Source organism: Aethalodelphis obliquidens, unplaced genomic scaffold (genome assembly GCF_003676395.1).
Source record: "Aethalodelphis obliquidens isolate GAN/ISIS:26980383/991018 unplaced genomic scaffold, ASM367639v1 scaffold48, whole genome shotgun sequence".
Lineage (NCBI taxonomy): Eukaryota > Metazoa > Chordata > Mammalia > Artiodactyla > Delphinidae > Aethalodelphis > Aethalodelphis obliquidens.
In genome coordinates, this window is record NW_020837992.1 from 9,433,304 (window position 1) to 9,458,590 (window position 25,287).

At 37.8% G+C, this 25,287-nt stretch overlaps 1 protein-coding gene across 9 annotated transcripts in view; it reads left to right on the top strand.

The window, feature by feature from the left end:
* The window catches only part of RPS6KC1 (ribosomal protein S6 kinase C1), a 218,314-nt gene that overhangs the window by 187,780 nt on the left and 5,247 nt on the right, over positions 1-25,287 (top strand). For 8 of the 9 annotated variants that reach the window (XM_027082964.1, XM_027082965.1, XM_027082958.1 and 5 more), the window contains 2 exons: positions 12,815-12,897; positions 13,992-14,087. In XM_027082964.1, coding sequence (XP_026938765.1) covers positions 12,815-12,897; positions 13,992-14,087 — 179 coding nt within the window. Of the gene's footprint in view, positions 1-12,814; positions 12,898-13,463; positions 13,510-13,991; positions 14,088-25,287 lie in introns of those variants that run through there. The other variant, XM_027082959.1, reaches the window with a different exon arrangement.

A 25,287-nucleotide genomic window follows, 5' to 3' on the forward strand; every position in this document is an offset into this window, starting at 1 on the left:
TGATATTTCTCATTGAATACTTTTCACACTTGAGAATTTATAGGTGAATATGTGTGTAAATTGAAGAAGTCCAAAGTGCTTTTTACCGCAGCCCAATCTCCACGCTCCCAGATGTCAAATGACAGCTTTGCTTCCTCTCTTAGGCGATTTCACACTTGGAAACAGCTCACAGCTGACGGTGAAAAGTGAAACATAGAAAAATCATGCTGATAACTCTCTGCAAAATTCAGTTTTAGAGCATAACATTTATTTACTACTACTCTTTGCTCTTCTAGCCTGACTTTATCAAATAATCCATGAATATATTTTTGGGGCGTAGTCTCCCCTGCCTTTCTTCATACACATGCTTTACACACGATTAGTTGCTTTTTAAGCATGGTGCTCTGTGTGATAGTTATGTATTTGATAATCAGATCTAGGACTCAGACCATGGATGGTTTAAAAATACCACGAGGGCATCGTAGGTTTAAGATTTAGAATGTTACGATGAAATTGAGAATTACCAAAACAATATTTTTCTAACATCAGCCATTAACTCATTGCATGACATTGGGCAAGTTATTTAAGACTTTTTAGGCCTTAATTTACCAGTAGTAAAATAGATTTTTAAGAACTTTCTTCTTAACATTTTATTTTGAAAAATTTCAAACATACAGAAAAGTCGGAAGAATTGTACACCCATATTTACCCATCACCTAGATTCTGCAATTAACATCCTATAATATTTGCTTTATCATATATCTGTCTGAAATAGATTTGTTGAATATTAAGAAGATCACAGATGTCAAAATTCAAGTCCATCTTATTAAGGGCAAGAACTTTTCTGCCGAGAAATAAATACTGATTTCCTGTCTAACATCAGTAAGGTTAAAAAAATGATTTCACTTGGAGGACTTTCTAAGTATTCTCCTTTTACTCATTTATAGTTTGCACATAAAGTATATAATACGGAAATGAGGAATTTATGGAAACTGTTTTCATTTGCAGGAAAAAAGCCAAGACAACTTTTGAGTAGGATGAAATTTAAATGCCAAGATTTTTAACAAACAAAGCTGTTTAAAAGAAGAAAGAATCATTTAGATCTGAGAATTTCTGGGTCCTGGGTAACTTCACCATGCGTGAGGAAACTCATTTTAGGCATGTGAATGAAGTTGCTAGAGAAAGCAACTGAATATAGATGTATATTTTGAAATAATAATGTTATAACCAGGAAATATGGCTACATCCCTGGTCCAGTCTCCCCCCGCCCACCCCCGCCAAAGGAGAAGGAAGAAAAAGGCAACAGGGAGCTATAGAAATAATTTTAAAAGAATGAAATATTTGTGGTTAATATTTAAACGTTATGTTTCAAACAGGAACTGTTTTGTTTGATTTACCCTTAAGCAAAACTTCAACAGTAGCTCCCATGTACATAGTAAATGTTTTAATGTTTTCCTCGAATGATTAGCAAGTACTTTTAATCTTTTGCCTCTAGTTCCTAATGTTATATAACTAACTCTACGTCTTCTTTGAGAGAACCAGTATCTTTTCAATTTTGCCATAGAATAGCGGAAAATTTACACTGAGCAAAATTCCCTGCTGCACTCCACCCCTGTATACTGATGAAGCTTGTGCCATGAGTATATTAGGCTAAGCAAAAAGAGGTTCAAGTCAAGTCTTAACCTTGTCCAGAAGGGCAAGACCCTTCTGATGGAAAGAAGAGTAAAGGCTTACTTTATACATGTTTGAGGGTCTGAAACCTTGGGATCCATCCCTAGGTAGGGTGTATCCTGGAGTCCTCACAAACCCCCTAAAAATGGGCCAGTCACCTTCACCTCTGCATTAAGGTCACTCCATGTTGAAATAGACCCATTCTGAAACCATACTTCTCATCAGGCCAGAATGTGATTTGTCTCTAGTGGTGAGAATGAGACAGAGTAATAGCAGAGTATTCAGTCCTTGTTATTCGGCACCTTAGTGAATAACACATTAATTCCTCTCATGGGAAGAAATTCTTGAGCTGTTAGAACTAGAGAATTGATAAGGGTGAAAGAATTGATACTGTATTTCACCCCTCCTGTATAAAAACAATATCTCTGTACATTTCCTAGTACTACCTGATATTGGGGAATAGGGGGTTTACTTCAAGCTTTAGATTATTCAAAGGAAGTTAATTTTAACTTCTTATTTACTCTACATCTTTTTCTTTATGATCTTGGACAAATTTTTTTTTTAGAAGAGGAACTCAAGGTTAGACACTTACAATGTTTTAAGTAATAGCTGCAGTGTAATGCTTCTTAATTTTAAGGTCTAAATGGATTTTTGGCAACTGTTCAGTTAATTGGTCTCACCACCATATTATTATAAAGAAGAAAATGAACTATCTTTTACCTGTGGTATTTAACAAAGAAGATGTAATACTGAGTTCAACATTATGTACCAGAACTATTGGCTAGCTACTTTGACCAAATCATCAGTTTTTATACCATGTAAAATCGTGTCAGTTTGAATCTCCAGGAAGTAACCAGGGCTGACTCCTTCTAAACAATTATTCATAAATACTTCCTTCAAATAAATGTTTAAAAATGCTAAGGTTTTAAAAAATTGGTGATAAAGCAAATAGAATTCCTGAAGCTCCGTTAATAGCAGTGCATGTAGCTCTGCCTGCCTAACACAGCAACAGAGCAGCGGGGAGAGAGAGAAAACTGCGCCTGTCATTTTCACAATTTTCAGTTAGCCTTTTTCTCATCAATCAACTGTAATGGCTTTGGTTGGGTAACACTGTGACACCCGATGGCTATTCAGAATGGAGTTGTGATATGATCAATGGAAAATGGAGCATGCTATTGGTTTTTTTCCTACCAGAAACGCAGGGTGAGAGTAAGCGAGATTGTATAGAGCTCAGAATTATAATCAGTCAGCCAGAAGTCATATGGTAGTTACCTGTCTCTTAGTTTATCTCACAAGAAAACTGTATAGTAACGATACCTATAAACTTCCTCGAACAAGTAATTTTTGGCTCTGGAATGCTGAATCTAGTTAAATCAAGGATCTTTGACCCAAGTTGTGCAGATAATTGCAGGAAAGCTCAGAACATGGTTGCCAGGTCACCACGACAACAAGGAATTAAAAGCTGGGTAGTGGGAGAAGCAGAATTTGGTTAAACTCGCCTGAATTAGTACTTACGTTCAAGTCTCCGCAGTACAACCCAAGGCCCCGGCTTTCATATAATTTGATTACCTGAAAACCAACTGAATTAGTCATGTGGTGGCAGCAGGAAGCAAGCCTAGAGACTGGGATGAGCCCGGAAGGCACGTGTGTGGAAGGGGGGCAGCACCGCCTCTCTCCCATCACCGTGGGGGGCATGCGCAGGAGCGCTGAGCCCCAACTGCTGCAGGTTCTCCCCTCTGGAAAGTGCTCGCCCCTGCTGCTGGTCTTCCCTGATAACACTCTCATGAGTTAGAGCAATGTGATACCAGCAGCTTTTAAACAGTTCATATTCTCTACTCGACCAATAAGGCATTTGAATCATTGATTGAGTACGTTGTTGAAGGACTTTATGGAATGTGGAACAGATAACTGGGCAGCCAGCATTTTCTGAAATGTCAATAGAACTATATAAATATAAATATAAAATAAGAAAAAAGGAGCAAAATGCCCATTTGAAAGGATGGGCTAGGAAATGCAGATTCCAGGCTCTAGAGTTACTCAGATGTTATCACCAGCTTACCCATTGGAGCACATTTCATGTAATTGTGTGTCTAGATTCCTTCCATTGAACAGGGACAGGGGAAACCTTGATTTATCTCCCAGTCCTGTCTTCCTCCTCCCAGGGCTTTCCAGCTTCTTTTCTTTACCGCATGCCACCTGTGCCAGGACAAACTGTAGCAGTCATTGTGCTCTGCAGAGGGGAGCCCTGGAAGGTGTCCACTAGACCACCCCATTTTAAGCCACCATCATCACCTCCATTCTTGCGTTTCAGCCAGCAGCCAGAGTATGCTTTAGATAGTGTTGAAAACTTTCTGGCCTACCACATGTAAGGGTGCAGAAGGACTTGAGGTAGATCTCTGTGCTCAGTAGACTTAAAATGCATGTGATGAGGCCTTTGGAGGTGTTTTGATTGCACTGTGCTACAAAACACAAGATGGAGATAGTTGTTCAACAAACATTTATTAAGTGCCTTCTATGTTCCAGGTACTATGCCTAGGAGCTAGAAATAAGGCATAATTGGTTTAATATTGACAGTTACTTTTGAAGATGTGTATAAAAAGAAGAGACTGTCCAAGCAGAAGACATACACAATTGGTTAACTAGGACATTAATAGACTTTATAGGTGAATAGTTATGTTTACAGAATTGTAATTTACCAAGCTAACATAAGATATGCTTAGCTGTCCCTCTTCTCACAGTTTAGTTCCATGTATCGTTGGATATATAAAGAAAAAAGAAATGGTTTCTTCTGTGTTTCTTTCTCTTAGCTCTTTAGTCATCAGCTGTAGTGGAAGACTAATGCTCAGCCCCTGCATAGAAAATCTTTATACACAGCAAGAGCTGGTGAGAGAAATTGACTAGAATTTTGTAATTCTAGTCCCTTTCAATTAGCAACAGATGCTGCAGGGAAAGACTGTGTAGGAACACAGGACTAATGTTTGCATGCTCTAGCTAACATGGAATGCTCATTGCAGAAGAAAGATGTTCTTTTACCCTTGGTCCAAGTATGTCACTAATGATAGATCAGATTTTTTAAAAAAAACACTTAAAAAAAAAAACGATCTAAGGCCATTAATGAAGTCTTGACTCCCTTGGAAGAAAGTTAACAAACTAATTGTAATAGTGTTTTAAATCTTACTGAACACTTACAGAATTTATGGAAAATTTAGACACCACAGATTTTTTTTTGTTACTATAAAAGTGTATGTGGTGCTTAATTTTAAGGTTTATAAGAATGTGGCTTAATTTTTATATTGTCTTATTCACCAAAGAGCTCTCTTTTATTCTAAAAGCTAATGTATTTTTCTTACTTTTTTTCTTTTTCCAAAAAGAGAGAGTTGGAATCCTTAAGATCAGGTATTTAATGTCAAAATTTAAAATATTGTTTTGGAAAAAAAGCCCTGTGCATTTAGAAACTATATTGCCCCCCCCCCCGAAAGTATACTTACTGTTGACTCTCATTTTAATGTATTCTATAGGTTTGTGGCTTTAAAATTGTTCCATCATTCTGATATTTGGATAAAGTGCTCTATCGTTTATGTAACTATTTCTTTCAACATCTAAATGTTGGTTTAATTTGACCATTATATAAACACATGATTTGCAACAATTGTTGCTTTTCCACTGAGTTTTATATGACCTCTTAATAACAGTTCCACAGTTACTATAACTTTGAAAGTGAAGAGAAATGAGGCATCTAAGATTCTATTTATTTAAAGAAGTGTAGTTAAGGAAAAGAGTTTGGGAGAAATATTTAAATACTTGCTCTAAATTAAAATAGAAATTCTCTATATGTGAAATTCTCTTCTAAGAAAACTCTGAATTTACTGTATTTCCTATCATATCCTGAAAGGAAGACAGCAACAGTAGAACATAACTGCCAGAGGGAGGTCATGGAATTGTCTCTAAAGATTTTTGGAATGGGGATGGGTAGCTATTTGTTGTGATCAGTAGAGGTAAGAAGAAGGATGTGATGACCTGTGTGGGTCTCCCTTAGTGGAGAATCAAGTGATGTCACCAGTCTGAAAATGTGCCTTAACAAATCCATCAAAGAGCTAAATGTAGAATATCATATTCACTTATTTATCAAGCACCATAACAGTAATGTCTGTTAAAGAAAAGTAAATTCTGAATTTGGGAATTCACAGTTACTTAAAATGCAAGGTGATTCATCTTTTTTTTTTCTTTGTTTTTATTTTTTATTTTAACATCATTATTGGAGTATAATTTTTTACAGTGGTGTGTTTCTGCTTTATAACGAAGTGAGTCAGCTGTTCATATACATATATCCCCATATCTCCTCCCTCTTGCATCTCTCTGCCACCCTCCCTATCCCATCCCTCTAGGTGGTCACAAAGCACCGAGCTGGGTGATTCATCTTTATAAAGTTTTATAGGAAGGTTGGTGTTCATTTATAAAGCTTGAGTTTGAGATGCCTTTTCCAGCTTTTAAAGTTCTCTGTACAATTTCCATCATAGTTTTAGTATTATCTACAGTTATTTCTGAGTCATGTCTTTGACACATCCATGTGGCTTAAACTATATAGCCCTAAAAGACAGGGCCTGGGCCAGTAGATAGTATATGTCATGATCTCAGTAATTCTGGGACCGAATGGTCTCTCCAGTGTCTTTCAGACTTTCTCAAGTCTAAGAGTGTATACTTTGCTTCTTTCCCTTCACTTCTTATACAGATAGAGACATTTTACGGTTTCCTGAGTCCAGGCTTTCTGTTTTTTCGCTCTTTTACTTTTCAGGAGCAAGGCTTATTATAGTACAGTTTTGGGGTCAGATTAACAGTATTATTTTTGGCTGTAAGAGGGAGACTTAGTAAACTCTATCATAGGAGTATAAAACTCTCTTAGTCTATGTTTTAGCAAGCCCTTTGACAATATGGGTTACTAAGGCAGCATCATTTTTCTGAGAGATGTCCTGGCTTGTTGAAGAGTGTTCTATGAGGTGTTAAACATGAGTAAAACAAAGGTAGGCAAGGCACATTTTTACGTTGTGGTATCTTTATTATTTTATTTAAACTTGTTTATTCACTTGTGAATTATGATAGTTTGAATCATTAGTATGAATCCATAAAATTCTATATTGTGTTAGAGTATGAGGATTGATAGTGCTAAAGTGGGATTTCTAGAATTTTACTAAACTATTCTCACATATTTGATGTCCTCCAAAAATTTTGGACGAGTTGAAATCTAATCTGGAGCTGATTTTGTGTCTCCATTACATTAAAAGATGGTAACGGTTAGGTTTAGTGACACTGATTCATTTTGCTTCCCACCAGGTCTCTTAGGGAAAGGAAGGGTGGCTGTGTGTAGAAAGGAGAAGAAGGACGAATGTGGAATGCTGGCTCATTTTAGCATAATCCCACTCTTTGGGCATTTTAGGTTAATGGAGGGAGAAGAAGTTAGGAGAAAGGCTCATGAGTGCTTTTGAAAACACTTACAGGATTGTAAAATTACAGGTAGAAAGAATGCTAGAGGTCTGGCTGTCCTCATTTTCAGAAAAGCTAAAATACCCAGCCAGGCTCAAACAGTAGCAGAACTAGAGCCCTGTTAATACATTTCTTTGACTCAAAGACAAAAATTCAGGATTCTTTGATATCACTGTCTCTTTTTGAGTTTTTGTGGGAATAATCTGAGGATTTGTTTGTTTTCTTAGGGAATAGTTTATTTTTCCCCCTGATCCCTTTGCTTAATGCTTATAGCCCTGCTGTCCTTGTGGAGAGTAAGGATACTACTGCTTTACCACCCTGGAAACTGCAAATATAGAATGTAGTGTCAGGGGAAGGGGCATGCATGGGAACTGAAGACATTGGGTTTTATAGTGAAAATATTTTGAAAATTGATAAAGCAGTGCAGAATTTATCCTTTAAAATTTTTTTCTGCTTTTTTTCCCACCAGAGATTTAAAAAATTCAAGGTAGGGAGTTTAAAGGGATTTCTCAGCTTTACTATGTTATACTTTAAAAGAACCCTCACAAATTTATTTGATATTTCTTTATATTCTCTGCTTTTGACACAACATACCTGACTGTTCACCTGGTGTTTGTAGTAGCTATCATGTAGTTTTATATATGAATCAGTACTCTTGGTTTATGCTTAAAATTTTATATAGATTTTGCAAGTAAAGCAGTTTCAGAGTATTGGTTTTGACAGCCACACAACCTCAGTCTTCTTTTTGGCAATGCAATTTCAAGGTATATCTTTAAAATTTTAATCTAAGAATTATTGATCTATAAGGGATGTTGAAAAGACAATCAAAATCTTTCATTCTGATTATTAAAAGAAAGTGAGGGCTTCCCTGGTGGCACAGTGGTTGAGAGTACGCCTGCCGATGCAGGGGACACGGGTTTGTGCCCCGGTCCGGGAACATCCCACATACCGCGGAGCGGCTAGGCCCATGAGCCATGGCCACTGAGCCTGCGTGTCCGGAGCCTGTGCTCTGCAACGGGAGAGGCCACAACAGTGAGAGGCCCGCGTACCGCAAAAAAAAAAAAAAAAAAAAAGAGAAGAAAGTGAAATTCTGTTTTAAAACCCTAAAGAAGAAATTATATAAGTATCTTCTTCCAGTTGTTCTAATATTTAAGTTTCCTGAGCTGTTAGGAAGTTCTTCCTTGTATCTTATCTAAATATAGAACTCTTTGTTGTAGTTCAGAGTCATCTATTAAAATCAAGGACAGTTGGTCATGATGTTAGTTTCACGTTAATTAATGAATGCTTAATATAAAGTCATTTTGAAGTGGTTCAAGCTGCACTGTTAAGGGGATGGATTTAAAACTTGTTCAGTGTCTTTTTTCCAGATTTCCATGAGAAAAAAATTAACTTTTCAGAGTTGCTATCCTTCTTTATTAGCCCAGTCAGATTAAAGATGACATTCAGCCTAGTTGTCTTCAGACTTTCAGAAGCAGTTTTTCTTAGATGGGATCAGTAATTTCTTTAGGCCCAAGTGCCATTAGAAAGCTTAACCAATGACAGCCAAGAGTGGGGAGGAAAAAGAGAATAAGGTGAGGGGAAAAGAAGCAGGCTGTCAGTGGAAGAAAGAAGAGGGGAAGATCGAGGAAAGATGGGAAAAGAAATGGGGAGTGAATGAAGTAGACTAAGGTTGATGGTGCTAGGGTGTCACCAGCAGTTCTATCAGGTGCCACATGGGGCATCCCGCATCCTGGGCCAGAAAGCGAGCCGACTGAAAATGGGAATTAAATTAACTTTAGGGCCTGCTTGGGTCTCTTGCTACTGTCTTTGTTGCCTGACGTTCAGACTGGTGCTCGTCAGACACTGTAGCATCCACATTTGAAGCAGTATGTTGGTCATTATCTACCTGTTAAGGACTCTGGCAGAAAATTGTGAGGGATTTCAAAGCAGCATAAAAACCAGTGAACCTAGTTCTTAGACTCCTTAGTTGAACAATGTCACAGAAACCAATAAAGGAATAACACCTTGTCTGTCTCCTGAAGTGACTCTCAAACTTTTCTGCCCAAGTACTTCTGACTGTAGAGGTGATATGAAATGGGGACCTCTGAGACTAATAATATGATCCTGAAGTTTCTTTGAAGTCTTTTTATCTTGCAGATCCATGCAAGGTTTACATTCTGTTCCATAATGGGTCTGTGTTTCTTTTAATAATAAAACAACATCCTACCACCTCCCGCACATACAAAAATCTTTGATGCTCAGGAGGGTGCACTGTGCTTATGGTAGCATCAGAGATCCCCCTCCCCCAGTCGCCTGCGTGCGCGCACGTGCGCGCACACACACACACACACACACACACACACACACTCTCTCTCTCTCTCTCTCTCTCTCTCCGTCCCTCTCTCCCTCTCTCTCCCCCCCCCTCCCCTCCCCTCCCCTCCCCTCCCCTCTTTCTGACACATTTCACACCCAGCGCACCTTTAGGGGAATTTGAAAGCTCCCTTTATAAATTATATTAGTCACTGATTACATTGCATAGATTTACCACAATAACCCTTTGCTCAATTCTGACAGCAAACCTTTGTGAGCAGAGACTTGGAGTGTGGTTCTAGTCTACAGCTCCTCAGGGCATGTTCTTAGACCCTATAAAACCATCTGATCTTCACAGCTTTCTCTGAACTGACTGGGTCAGGCATTCCTCTTTTCCCTGAACACACAAATATAGTATTCTTTCTCCTCCAAAGTCATTCTGCCCAAGTAAGTTCTCCGTAAGGATGCTTGGAAATTTTAAATAATTCACATACAATGTTAAACACAGTTCCTTACATATGGTAAACAGTCAACGGATGTTAGCTACTGCTTTGTTGTTGCAACTATCATTATTACAATATGTGCCTACTAGCAACCTTCAGACACGGAAAGTGAGACTTGGAGGTTGCATATTCAAAACAGATGGCTGATCAATAATTTGGGGTCTTGAGTTGTGAACATGTAACACCTTTCTAAAACTAAGGAGTATATACTGCTTGCTTTATGATTAAAGAAAATGGCATAACTTAAATTTTTGAGCAAGATATTTAAAAATAAAGCCATTAACTCTGAAAACTGATTTTAGTTTCACATTATTTAGCAATGTGGTGAGTACATAGTGTTCTGTGGAGGAATAGTGCCTAGCAGGGGACCTAGTTTGTACTGCTTATACGTGTTTGAATGAATCTTGATAGGTTGAAACCTCATTATAGAGGCCTGAATATATATACATGCCTGGTTAAGCAAGACATTTGAATGTTATTTAATGTTCAGTGAGAAGCCATTTCAGAATTTTGAACAGGGAAGTGATGTAATCCATTGCCTGCCTTAGACTGGAAGGAAATGTGCAAAAGGTTATATTTGATGACAGGGCTATGGTAAATTTCTTCTCCTTTTCTGAAGTTTCTAAGAACACACATCCTTTTTAAAGTTTCTGGAGCACACTTCCAAAGGTGATGGTGGCTCTCTATGGGGAGCTTGGGAATGGGGGTGGGGGCAGTGTATTTGAATCTGGGAGGGGTAACATAAGTACTTTGAATGAGAGCCCCCAAGGAATTGTCCTTCAAGAAAATCACTGTTTTAGGGAATCCTTAAGTATCAGAATTGTAGATTATAGAGCTAAATTTAACCTAGAGGTCCTCAGATCTCACCCTCGTGTTATGGATGAGATCAAGTGAATTCCTTAAGGCTCTTAACCCAGGACTTCTGATTCCTAGTCCACTGCTGTCTCTAATATATGATACATTAAAGTTTTAGAGGATTGCTTCTCGGCCTCTTGGCTAAGATCAAGTGTAAAGTTGTAGAGGAAACTATAGGCAAACAGACTCTTAGGGAGGACTGGCCTATATAGCTTCATCTTTCCTGCTCCAACAAGCCTGAATGTTTTCATGCCATCTTGCTATACATTTAAAATTGTACCACTTAGATATTCGTGTAGGTTAATAAGTATAAGAATGAAAATAAAAATCTCACCATCCCAGAGGCAAAGCACTAAAACATTTTGTTACATTTTCCCACCAGTCTTTTAAAAATATATGTACTTTTAAAATTAAGATTCTATTGTTTTATAGCTTGTTTTTTTAAAATTTAATATATCCAGACATTTAGTTATATACCTAAACCTTGTGTGAATACATCATTTAAAATGCTTATGTAGTAATATTTCATTGAATTCATGTGTCAAAACATGTATAATTAAACCTCTATTGTTAGATAGTAAGACAGTTCTCAGTTTTTCAAGCAAGCTGCTATTTTATGAATGCAGATGGCTCTCGGAGGAAGCCTTTTGGTCATTCACACAATAATATGAGTCAGTTAAATATCTATGTTTTCTTTTTACCACCTAGCTGAGAGCAGCTAAGTTAGAGAATGGAGGTTGTGATTTGGCATGTAGCACAATAAGGGGAGGAAAGATGGGTAGGAGCTGGTGTGAAGGGTATAGTTGTACATAGGCCTTGTGAAGCCCAGAATACAGTAGGTGCAGAGATAAGGAAGGAGGTTGCTGAAGTGGAGTAATTTAAGTATTTTGCATAGAAATGGCTCTTTTTTTCTTTTTCTTATCCATATGACCTTTGCTTCAAGACTTAAAACTCGAACTGTGTTATGAGTTTTTTTGGTTCTCCAACACAGTAGATTCACTAAGTATTGGTTAAAAGGCTGGGGTGCCTGAGCACCACTTCCACTTATTATTGTCCAAGTTCCAACCTAACTACTTAAAACCTTTTCAACATGATTGTTGTGAGTTTTGGGCTACCTGCAGACAAATAGTAAGTGTGTTTTGTCAGTTTAATGGAAATGAAAGGGCAGATATATTCAGGCTTAGTGACTAATTGAATGTCATTAGGAAAGGACAAGAAGACATCAAACATGACTTAAGAGCTAAAAGCCTCAAAAATGGTGAAATGAGGAGTTATTGCTGATTTGTGAAGAAAACTGAAGGATGACACCTGAAAACTCGTATTACATTTCAGGAACTTGTGCTGGTGAGAGATAGGGATAACACAGATAAAACTGTAATTTGGAGATATTCTAAAAGCCCTCATCTTAGCCAGTAGTTTCAGTTGTGGCTTAAAACACCATATCTATCTGTACTTCTGAATAATAAAATGGGTAAATTTGCATTTCACATCCTCCTTCTTTAGTTGAAAACAATTGATTACTTAGGAGAGGGATCAAACTATAAACTAAGTCCTAGTTCTGCTTCTGATTTACTATATGACATTGGACAAGGCATTTCACCTCTCTGGTTTCTAGTCTGTAACTCAAAGGATAATTAATACTGGTTTAGATAATTTTTGAAGTTCCTTCTGAAACCTAGAGTCTTTATTTCTAAAACAAAAAATGACCCCTGAGATAGGGTTGGCTGTACATTCTCAAATTTGAAAAATTAATCAAAATGTTCATCTAGTAGATTCATGTAACTTTTAAGTATAGCATCTTGAAGGTGTCCCTCTATCAAGTAAAGAACAAATGTCTCAGTTTAATATATGACTGCATAAAAAAATGCAACCACAGTAGGTGACCAAAAGGATAAGTAACTTTCAGGAATTTTGAAAACCCAGTAGTATTTAGTATGTGCTCTCTCAGCATTAAAAAGGTCACCTTGCTAATACATGTTAATTTTGAGAGCTTAATTGACCTTTGGAATGTTAATATCAACCTTTTTTGGTGTGTTTAGAGGTTGGAGCAATCACGGAAGAAACTGAAGCCTGTGACTGGTGGAGTTTGGGTGCTGTCCTCTTTGAGCTTCTCACTGGCAAGGTAAGCAGTGACCTGGAGGTTTATTAAGTTTATCCAGATGCTACCTTGATTTCAAATTGAGACTATTTAGCCTTTGCCTTTAGTTTTTAGGTCAGGGACTAAGAAAACCTTGATACCAAAAAGGGGGGGGGGGTAGAAAAATGCATGTTTATCAAGATTCCAGATTTTTTAAAAAGTTGAATTCTATTACATTGAATAAATTGATGGTAAAATTCTGTTATGTCACGCTGTTAGTCCATAGCGAGATATAAGACTACACACTCTTTCTCTTCTTTTTCTATGAGTCAGCTTCAACAGAGTTAAATCTGTAAGGTTCATGTAAGGATTTAAATTCTCTGTATGTTTTAAATACCTGTCTGAAACCAGGAGGGAATTATCATTTTAGAAAATTCATGTAGATATTAAAGGTAATATTATCTTTTTTCTCAATACTGTAATTTTTCCTGTCCGTTCTGGCTTAACGGAGAGTTATTGATCAGAGAGAATTTATACTCTCTCTGATCAATAACTTTTAAGTAAGATATTTGAGGTTAATAGTTAATAGATTTTAATTGAGTATTGTGCAGATTGCCTCCTGGGATGAAAACAGAGGAAATGAACAGTCATACTTTTGTAAGTAGTCATCTACCTTAAATATGTAGTTAATACTGAGCGCCTAACATGGTTGTGGAATACACAAGTCACCTGTACATACATTTAAACCATAAAGTGCTATACATATATAAAGCATTATTATTAACAACTTTTCAACTTTGAAGGTTTTTAAGAACACTAAAAAATTTGAGATATCAAGTCCCATTTTAGTTTTTGGGTATAATGGAAGTTTTTCTATTATGAGCCACTCTCTTTATAACTAAGGGAAAAGGGTGAGTGGCCTAAGCTTATGATGCGATTTTGATGACTGCCTGTATTTCAGTTAGAGTTCTGTGGGCTCATAGCCCTTGTCCTAAACTGCTTAGAGGGTACTATGGTGATTACTGCACCTCCAGTTAAGGTGGTTGTTGAGCTTTCTGTATTTGCTGTCCATAAACCCTGTGACGGAACAGAATATGATATTGTTTGGGATAAGAAGTGTACCTGATTGATTGTTTCAGACTCTGGTTGAGTGCCATCCAGCAGGAATAAATACTCACACTACTTTGAACATGCCAGAATGTGTCTCTGAAGAGGCTCGCTCACTCATTCAACAGGTAATTTAATTGACGTATTGGCCAAGTATATCAACCATGCAAATTAGCAGAGCCCACAGCTCCAAAACCTTAAAGAAATTAGTTTCAGACAAGGAGGACCCTTTACTAATTACAAATTCAGAACTAGTACTGTATATCTTTAGGCTTCTACTATTATCTGAGTATTGGTGATGTCAGAGAGAATAGGTAAAGCTTGTTGGTATTATTTATTTATTTATTTTAAATCCAGGCTAATGTTTAGTCAATTCCATATGTCTGTGTAGGTGTGAGATGTAAGTATTGCTTTCAGCTGGTCTGGAGCTGCTCTATTACATTTTGTAACCATATGTGAATGGCTATGTTCTTTTCTTTTTTTTTTTTTTAAACTTTTTAAAGAGTTCATTCCTTAGAGCTAGTCTCGAGATAGTATATGGCGAATGGCTGTATTTATAAACGTAGGAATGGGCTACTTAGGAGAGAAGTGGTAGAAAATCTTGCCAAGTTAGATCACTTGTAGATCCATTCATGAAACTTGAATATTGGTGTCAGTTGGTGTATTTCTGGTGGCTTTGAAGAAAGAGACTATTGATAATTAAAGTTCAGTATCCCAGAGGTAGGCTTGGAACTCTAGTGAGCTCCTTAAATTGATTCGCCATGTGTAAAATGCTCACCTGGTTTTGAAGAGCAAGTTTTGATGAGTACACTGAGGGTTGTTAGCATTGAGGTGTGATAGGCTCACAGCAAATCAGCAAGAATTGTCAGGACTGTGATCTCCTATGCTTTTGGGAAAATATCAAGGGAAAAGTTATTTGAAAAAGATGAAGAACTAAAATTTTTGTTTAATGAAACATGAATTATTTTTTAAATCAGGGAAAACAAAATTTGTAAAAAAAAAAGAAACAGAAAAGGGGAGGGGAGAAAATATTAAGAAGAGTATTACCTAGTATTCTCTTGAGCAGTGATTTTTGTTCCATTCAACGAATATATGTATGGCATAGTGTCATAAGCTACAAACTTGAGATTCACAAATAATTATATCACAGATGGATTTAATAAAGGCTATCAGAGAGGTTTAAAAAAATACTTTGGCGAATCAGGATAAAGAGGTAATAATTGTTGCAGTGGTGGTATTAGGAAAGTTTTTGTGTAGTGAGTGTTATTTTTGCGGAGGCTTAGCCAGAATTTTGGCTTGCAAGCTTGGATGTGGGAGAATAACTGGGTGGAATGAAAAGCTTGAACAAAGGCAAGGAAGGAGTCAGAAAGACTCAATTTGGGAAATCAAAAGTTTGGTTTATCTAGAGTACAAGGATGAATATAGGGATGAGTAATAGTAAGTAGATGAGAATGGAAAGAGAAGTTGGGGCTCTCTTATCATGAACACCAGGGGAGAATGATAGTATTTAATTCAGTAAAAAATTGAGATTTGGAGTTTTTGTGCACAAGAGTGAAAGGATCAGAGTCGTGCTTCAGGAAGATTAATTTGCCCAGACTCTGTAAAATCTGAAGAAACATAATCAGGTTGGAAATGGTGAGATGAGAGTACCCTGAGCACTTTGTAAAAGGATTAAGAGGTAGTGCAAAGATACATAAAACATTTCATTCTAATGGGCAAAAAGGACAGCTCCTCATTTGATTTCATATCCTTTGTTGTGGCACAGCAAGGTAAATTCAAAGTATTTTTTTGGCTATTAATTTAAGGAAGGCTAGCAACTGCTATTTTTTGTTTCTCTTTCTTAAAGAAGTAGTCATTATTATATAATATTGAGAATAGAATTCCCCACATTAATTAATAAAGGTCTGTTACTCCTGTCTATCAGAATTTATGTTGTAAAGGGGTCTGAGCTTAAGATATGTTAAGTTCCCAAATACAGATATGTATAGCTTATATAGTTAAAGCAGCATTCTGTCATTGGCCTGCCTAAGGAAACTACCACTCATGTTGAGGAAACATCATCAGGAAAGGGAAAAGGGGTCTCTTGGCATGATTAGCAATTTGTCATTTTGACTTTCCTCTTCCACTACCTCATGGTTCATAAAGGTTACTTTAAAAAATCACAAAATGATTTATGTGGAAAGAATTATTCCACTTTGAGGAGATTTTCCCCTTTGGTCTTTTCAGCTCCTTGCTTTCTTCCTAGATTTCATAATTCCCTGTACCCATGGTTTAGTCATCTCAGTCCAAGTGAATTGTGCTAAAGTAAACATAGTTACATTTTAAATGCGGTTTTAAAAAAAGATATTTACAGATCCTCAGCATGGATGTTTGTACTTCCCAGTGTACTTTTAGTTCTTTATGACACAATTGCTTTGTCAGTTGAAAGATATTATATGAGGAAAAAGACCTTCAAAACAAATTTCTGTGCCTCCAGTGCTCAGCTTTATTGCCTATTCTTTAGGAGAAAGGAGGTTGGCAGTGACTGTCTTGGTTTTGCCACTGGCTGACACATTCTTTTAGCAATAGAATCTTTGTGTGATCTGTCAGAAGGCCTGGGAGAGTATTTAAAATGGCAGAATAAGCAAGACAGTCATGGGTAAACAATTATACTTTTGCCTGTAGATTTACACTTGCAAAATTATAGAAGAGTCCATGAACTAAGGTAAATTGACTTTAGTAAAAGTCAAAATATGAACTTTTATTGGAATTTCATAATGAGGTCATGTTTTGGAAAGAATGGGGGCAGGAAAGCCAATTTTAACAAGAAAGGAAGAACTTACGTGTTTATATGTTTCCTGAAATATTAAAAAACATGCTATAGTTATAGTTAATTCTTACTAATGTTTGATATTTTAGATTTATATTCAGATGTTTAATGCCTTCCACATTTCAATCAGTGGACATGACTTGTCTGATTTTGAAAATGGATTTGATACGTTTAGGATATGCTTATGCTGTTTGTTTTATAATAGCAGCTTTTCTCTTAAGACAGTTTAGCAACTTCTAATATAAAAATTCTTTGAGCAGTTCACTTTAATAAAAAGTAGTCATTTTGAATGCTAGATACAGTAATTTCAAGTGAAAAGACTGTGAGTACAGTCTTTTGAAGTATATGCTTCACTCCCCTTGTGGATTTGGTGATAGCAAAGTGAAGTAATAGATTCTTGGCATTTGCAGATCACGCACTCTTAAAGCAGTGTAATGTTGTGATTAACAACAGGGATTCTGGAGACTGAGTACCTGAATTCAGATCATCTCCTTGCTACCTACTACCTATATGATCTTAAACAAGTTATTTAATTTCTCTGAGTCTCTGTTTTCTCATCTATAAAACAGAGATATTTATAGTAACTATTCATAGAGTTGTTGTGAGTTCAGTGAATTAACCTGTGTTAAGCAATTAGAATAATGCCTGGCACACAGTAAGCGTCACATAAATGTTTTGTATTATTATGGTTGATAGGGCAGCATTGAAAGCTCACAACATGTAGTAATTTATAATTTGATGAAGCATATAGTTGAATTATAGTATAGGGCTGCCTAACATGAGAGTGCTGGTGATACAGGTTGAAAAGGTCTAAAAAGTAGTGGATTGGCACGTAATAGGAAATCAACTGATGCTTTTATATAAATGATTATTAGTGAATAATAGAAATATAGAAATAAAGGAAAAAGGAGAAATAAAAGTTTAGGTTTGATTTGAGTAGTGGGATTTCCTATAGGTATAGAACCATTAACGTAATCATCCACATATTTCAGTTGCAGTTGACTAAATTCTGTGGAAAAAATTGTATGCTATAGGAATATTCTCAAATTTGAATGGCTATAGCCATATGAGAAAGTTGGAAAATTCTCTTTAAAAAAAAGAAATTATAAAGTTGGACAGAATTGGCAAAAATAACCATCTTTGTGCTCTGGAAATTGATCAGAGGGATGCAACAATCTGGAAAGTACTTATGCTTGAAAATAGCTGAACTTTGGGAAAGAATTGTGGGACTCTGTGGTATTCTTGCCTGGGGCTACTTGCATTCTCTCCTCCCTGCTTGGCCAGGTGTGAAGGTTCTCCCAGGTTGAGGTAGGCCATGAAGACCAGCACTGAGGCTGTATGCACGTGCAGGGAAAGATCTCAGTGGAAAGTAAAAACAAGGACAGACTTGAAAGTGGCCTAAATTTTGAATGTGTTCTCCTGCCCACTGGCATAGGATGGAAGCTTTAGTAGCTAAGGTATTTGAATGCAACCCCTTTTCAGTCACTGGTTGACCACTAAGCTATGCAGACACAGTGGTGACCCTTAGGAAACCAAGCTTAAGAAAGGAAAACTTAAAACTTTTTTCTTAAAAAAGAAAAAAAAATGAGAAAAGATATCAACTTCTGCTTGTTACAGTGGGGTGGGGGAAGCAGATTTACAGATCTAGCTGAACAAGTTATCAAAGAATAAACCAACCAACAGCAATTGATAACAGCCTTCTTGAGAAAAAAATAAGACTCCAGAGTCACTAAAATATATTAACTAAAATGTCTCATTTTCAGCAAAATATTGTAAGATATCCACAGAAACAAGATAGTATGATCCATAGGCAGGGAAAAAAACAGTCAATAGAAATTACTCTGAGTGTCCCCAGAATTTGGGGTTTAATGAAGACTTCAAAGCAGTTATTATAAATATGTTCAAAGAATTAAAGGAAATCATGTATAAAGAATTAAAGGAAAATAAAACAATAATGAATCAACAAATAGAGATTCTCAATAAGGAGATAGAAATTATATTAAAAGGAAAAAAAGAACCAAATAGAAATTCTCAAGTTGAAAAGTACAATAATTGAAGTGAAGAAGTAAGTAGGGGAAAAAAAATTCACTGGAGCATCTCAACATGATAGTAAATTATCCAATCTGAAAAACAGATTTAAAAATTTGAAGAAAAATGAACAGGGATAAAGAGACCTGTAAAATGATATTAAGTATACCAATATACATATAATGGGAGTTCCAAAAAGAGGACATAGGGAAAGGGGCGGCAAAAAATGTTTAAGAAACAATGGCTGAAAATCCTAAATTTGATGAAGAACATTGAGATGCATCCAAGAAGCTTAGTGGACCTTATGTGGACGAATACAAAGAGATCCACATAGAGATATTGTAGTCCAGTTGTTGAAAGACAAAAACAAAGAGGAAAAGGAGCCAAAGAAAAACAACTCATTGTATCCAAGGGAACATTGTGATGTCTGGCTTCTCATCAAAAACAATGGAAGAGAGGTAGGAGAAGATGGCGGAAGAGTAAGACGCGAAGATCACCTTCCTCCCCACAAATACATCAGAAGTACATCTACACATGGAACTGCTCCTATAGAACACCTACTGAACGCTGGCATAAGACCTCAGACCTCCCAAAAGGCAAGAAACTCCCCACGTACCTGGGTAGGGCAAAAGAAAAAAGAAAAAACAGAGACAAAAGAATAGGGATGGGACCTGCACCTCTGGGAGGGAGCCGTGAAGGAGGAAAGGTTTCCACACACTAGGAAGGCCCTTTGCTGGCGGAGACTGCGGGTGGCAGAGCGGAGAAGCTTCGGAGCCACGGAGGAGAGTGCATCAACAGGGGTGCGGAGGGCAGAGCGGCGAGATTCCCGCACAGAGAATCAGTGCCACCAGCACTCACCAGCCCGAGAGGCTTGTCTGCTCACCCGCCGGGGTGGGCGGAGCTGGGAGCTGAGGCTTGGGCTTCGGAGGTCAGAGCCCAGGGAGAGGACTAGGGTTGGCTGCGTGAACACAGCCTGAAGGGGGCTAGTGCACCACAGCTGGCCGGGATGGAGTCCGGGAAAAAGTCTGAAGCTGCCGGAGAGGCCGGAGAGTTTTTCTTCCCTCTTTGTTTCCTGGTGCGAGAGGAGAGGGGATTAAGAGCGCTGCTTAAAGGAGCTCCAGAGGCAGGCGCGAGCCGTGGCTATCAACACGGACCCCAGAGACAGGCCTGGGATGCTAAGGCTGCTACTGCCGCCACCATGAAGCCTGTGTGCGCGCACAGGTCACTCTCCACACCTCCCCTCCCGGGAACCTGTGCAGCCCGCCACTGCCAGGGTCCCGTGATCCAGGGACAACTTCCCTGGGAAAATGCACGGCGTGCCTCAGTCTGGTGCAATGTCATGCTGGCCTCTGCTGCCGCAGGCTCGCCCCGCATCCATACCGTCCCTCCTTGGCCCGAGTGAGCCAGAGCCCCTGAATCAGCTGCTCCTTTAACCCTGTCCTGTCTGAGCAAAGAACAGACGCCCTCAGGCGACCTACACGCAGAGGCGGGGCCAAATCCAAATCCGAACCCCAGGAGCTGTGCGAACAAAGAAGAGAAAGGGAAATCTCTCCCAGCAGCCTCAGAAGCAGAGGATGAAAGGCCCACAATCAACTTGATGTACCCTGCATCTGTGGAATCCTGAATAGACAACAAATCATCCCAAATTGAGGAGGTGGACTTTGGGAGCAAGATATATTATTTTTTCCCCTTTTCCTCTTTTTGTGAGTGTGTATGTGTATGCTTCTGTGTGAGATTTTGTGTGTATAGCTTTGCTTTCACCATTTGTCCTAGGATTCTGTCCGTCCGTTCTTTTTTCTTTAAAAAATTTTTTTCATAATAATTATTTTTATTTTAATAACTTTATTTTATCTTTATTTGATTTGATTTTATCCTCTTTCTTTCTTTCTTTCTTTCTTTCTTTCTTTCTTTCTTTCTTTCTTTTTCTTTCTTTCCTTCCTTCCTTCCTTCCTTCCTTCCTTCCTTTCTTTCTTTCCTTTCTTTTCTTTCTTTTCTTTCTTTTCTTTCTTCTTTCTTTTCTTCCAAGCTCTGTGGATGAAAGGCTCTTGGTGCTCCAGCCAGGAGTCAGTGCTGTGCCTCTGAGGTGGGACGGAAACTTCAGGACACTGGTCCACAAGAGACCTCCCAGCTCCACGTAATATCAAACGGTGAAAATTTCCCAGAGATCTCCACCTCAACACCAAGACCTAGCTTCAGTCAATGACCAGCAAGCTACAGTGCTGGACACCCTATGCCAAACAACTACGAAGACAGGAACACAGCCCCATCCATTAGCAGACAGGCTGCATAAAATCATAATAAGGCCACAGACACCCCAAAACACATCACCAGACGTGGACCGGCCCATGAGAAAGACAAGATCCAGCCTTACCCACCAGAACACAGACACTAGTCCCCTCCACCAGGAAGCCTACACAACCCACTGAACCAACCTTAGCCACTGGGGATAGACACCAAAAACAACGGGAACTACGAACCTGCAGCTTGTGAAAAGGAGGCCCCAAACACAGTAAGATAAGCAAAATGAAAAGAGAGAACACACAGCAGATGAAGGAGCAAGGTAAAAACCCACCGGACCTAACAAATGAAGAGGAAATAGGCAGTCTACCTGAAAAAGAATTCAGAATAATGATAGTAAAGATGACCCAAAATCTTGGAAATAGAATAGAGAAAATGCAAGACACATTTAACAAGGACATAGAAGAACTAAAGAGGAAACAAGCAATGATGAACAACACAATAAATGAAATTAAAAATACTCTAGAAGGGATCAGTAGCAGAATAACTGAGGCAGAAGAATGGATAAGTGACCTGGAAGATAAAATAGTGGAAATAACTACTGCAGAGCAGAATAAAGATAAAAGAATGAAAAGAACTGAGGACAGTCTCAGAGACCTCTGAGACAACATTAAACGCACCAACATTTGAATTATAGGGGTCCCAGAAGAAGAAGAGAAAAAGAAAGGGACTGAGAAAATAGTTGAAGAGATTATAGTTGAAAACTACCCTAATATGGGAAAGGAAATAGTTAATCAAGTCCAGGAAGCACAGAGAGTCCCATACAGGATAAATCCAAGGAGAAACATGCCAAGACACATATTAATCGAACTATCAAAAATTAAATACAAAGAAAGCATATTAAATGCAGGAAGGGAAAACAACAAATAACGCACAAGGGAATCCCCATAAGGTGAACAGCTGATCTTTCAGTAGAAACTGCAAGCCAGAAGGGAGTGGCAGGACATGTTTAAAGTGATGAAGGAGAAAAACCTACAACGAAGATTACTCTTCCCAGCAAGGATCTCATTCAGATTTGATGGAGAAATTAAAACCTTTACAGACAAGCAAAAGCTGAGAGAGTTCAGCACCACCAAACCAGCTTTACAACAAATGCTAAAGGAACTTCTCTAGGCAAGAAACACAAGAGAAGGAAAAGACCTACAATAACAAACCCAAGATAATTAAGAAAATGGGAATAGGAACATACATATCGATAATTACCTTAAATGTAAATGGATTAAATGCTTCCACCAAAAGACACAGACTGGCTGAATAGATACAAAACAAGACCCGTGTATATGCTGTCTACAAGAGACCCACTTGAGACCTAGGGACACATACAAACTGAAAGTGAGGGGATAGAAAAAGTTATTCCATGCAAATGGAAATGAAGAGAAAGCTGGAGTAGCAGTTCTCATATCAGACAAACTAGACTTTAAAATAAAGACTATTACAAGAGACAAAGAAGGACACTACATAATGATCAAGGGATTGATCCAAGAAGAAGATATAACAGTTGTAAATATTTATGCACCCAACATAGGAGCACTTCGATACATAAGGCAAATACTAACAACCGTAACAGGGGAAATCGACAGTAACACAATCATAGAAGGGGACTTTAACACCCCACCTTCACCAATGGACTCATCATCCAAAATGAAAATAAATAAGGGAACACAAGCTTTAAATGATACATTAAACAAGATGGACTTACTGATATTTATAGGACATTCCATCCAAAAACAACAGAATACACATTTTTCTCAAGTGCTCATGGAACATTCTCCAGGATAGATATCTTGGATCACAAGTCAAGCCTTGGTAAATTTAAGAAAATTGAAATCATATCATGTATCTTTTCTGACCACAATGCTATGAGGCTAGATATCAATTACAGGAAAAGATCTGTAAAAAATACAAACACATGGAGGCTAAACAATACACTACTTAATAACCAAGAGATCACTGAAGAAATCAAAGAGGAAATCAAAAAATACCTAGAAACAAATGACAATGAAAACACGATGACCCAGAACCTATGGGATGCAGCAAAAGCAGTTCTAAGAGGGAAGTTTATAGCAATACAATCCTACCTTAAGAAACAGGAAACATCTCAAATAAACAACCTAACCTTGCACCTAAAGCAGTTAGAGAAAGAAGAACAAAAAACCCCCAAAGTTAGCAGAAAGAAAGAAGTCATCAAGATCAGATCAGAAATAAATGGAAAAGAAATGAAGGAAATGATAGCAAAGATCAATAAAACTAAAAGCTGTTCTTTGAGAAGATAAACAAAATTGATAAACCATTAGCCAGACTCATCAAGAAAAAAAGGAAGAAGACTCAAATCAATAGAATTAGAAATGAAAAAGGAGAAGTAACAACTGACACTGCAGAAATAGAGATATAGAGATATACCTTGTTCTTGGATTGGAATAATCAACATTGTGAAAATGACTCTACTACCCAAAGCAATCTACAGATTCAGTGCAATCCATTTCAAACTACCACTGCCATTTTTCACAGAACTAGAACAAAAAATTTCACAATTTGTATGGAAACACAAAAGACCCTGAATAGCCAAAGCAATCTTGAGAATGAAAAATGGAGCTGGAGGAATCAGGCTCCTGGCCTTCAGACTATACTACAAAGCTACAGTAATCAAGACAGTATGGTACTGGCACAAAAACAGAAATATAGATCAATGGAACAGGATAGAAAGCCCAGAGGTAAACCCATGCACATATGGTCACCTTATCTTTGATAAAGGAGGGAAGAATATACAGTGGAGAAAAGACAGCCTCTTCAATAAGTGGTGCTGGGAAAACTGGACAGCTACATGGAAAAGTATGAAATTAGAACACTCCCTAACACCATACACAAGAATAAACTCAAAATGGATTAAAGACCTAAATGTAAGGCCAGACACTGTCAGACTCTTCGAGGAAAACATAGGCGGAACACTCTATGACATAAATCACAGCAGGATCCTTTTTGACCCACCTCCTAGAGAAATGGAAATAAAAACAAAAATAAACAAATGAGACCTAATGAAACTTCAAAGCTTTTGCACAGCAAAGGAAACCATAAACAAGACCAAAAGACAACCCTCAGAATGGGAGAAAATATTTGCACATGAAGAAACTGACAAAGGATTAATCTCCAAAATTTACAAGCAGCTCAATAACAAAAAAACAAACAGCCCAATCCAAAAATGGGCAGAAGACCTAAACAGACATTTCTCCAAAGAAGATACACAGATTGCCAACAAACACATGAAAAAATGCTCAACATCATTAATCATTAGAGAAATGCAAATCAAAACTACAATGAGATATCATCCTACAACGGTCAGAATGGCCATCATCAAAAAATCTACAAACAATAAATCCTGGAGAGGGTGCGGAGGAAAGGGAACCCTCTTGCACTGTTGGTGGGAATGTAAATTGATACAGCCACTGTGGAGAACAGTATAGAGGTTCCTTGAAAACTAAAAGTAGAATTACCATATGACCCAGCAATCCCACTACTGGGCATATATGCTGAGAAATCCATAATTCAAAAAGAGTCATGTACCAAAATGTTCACTGCAGCTCTATTTACAATAGGCAGGACATAGAAGCAACCTAAGTGTCCATCAACAGATGAAGGGATAAAGAAGACGTGGCACATGTATACAATGGAATATTACTCAGCCATAAAAAAATGAAATTGAGTTATTTGTAGTGAGCTGGATGGACCTAGAGTCTGTCATACAGAGTGAAGTAAGTCAGAAAGAGAAAGACAAATACCGTATGCTAACACATATATATGGAATCTAAGGAAAAAAAAAAAAGGTCATGAAGCTCCTAGGGGTAAGATAGGAATAAAGACACAGACCTATTAGAGAATGGACTTGAGGATATGGGGAGGGGGAAGGGTAAGCTGTGACAAAGTGAGAGAGTGGCATGGACATATATATACTACCAAACGTAAAATAGATAGCTAGTGGGAAGCAGCCACATAGCACAGGGAGAACAGCTCGGTGGTTTGTGACCACGTAGATGGGTGGGATAGGGAGGGTGGGAGGGAGGGAGACGTAAAAGGGAAGAGATATGGGAACATTTGTATATGTATAACTGATTTACTTTGTTATAAAGCAGAAACTAACACACCATTGTAAAGCAATTATACTCCAATAAAGATGTTAAAAAAAAAAAAGGAAGACAGAA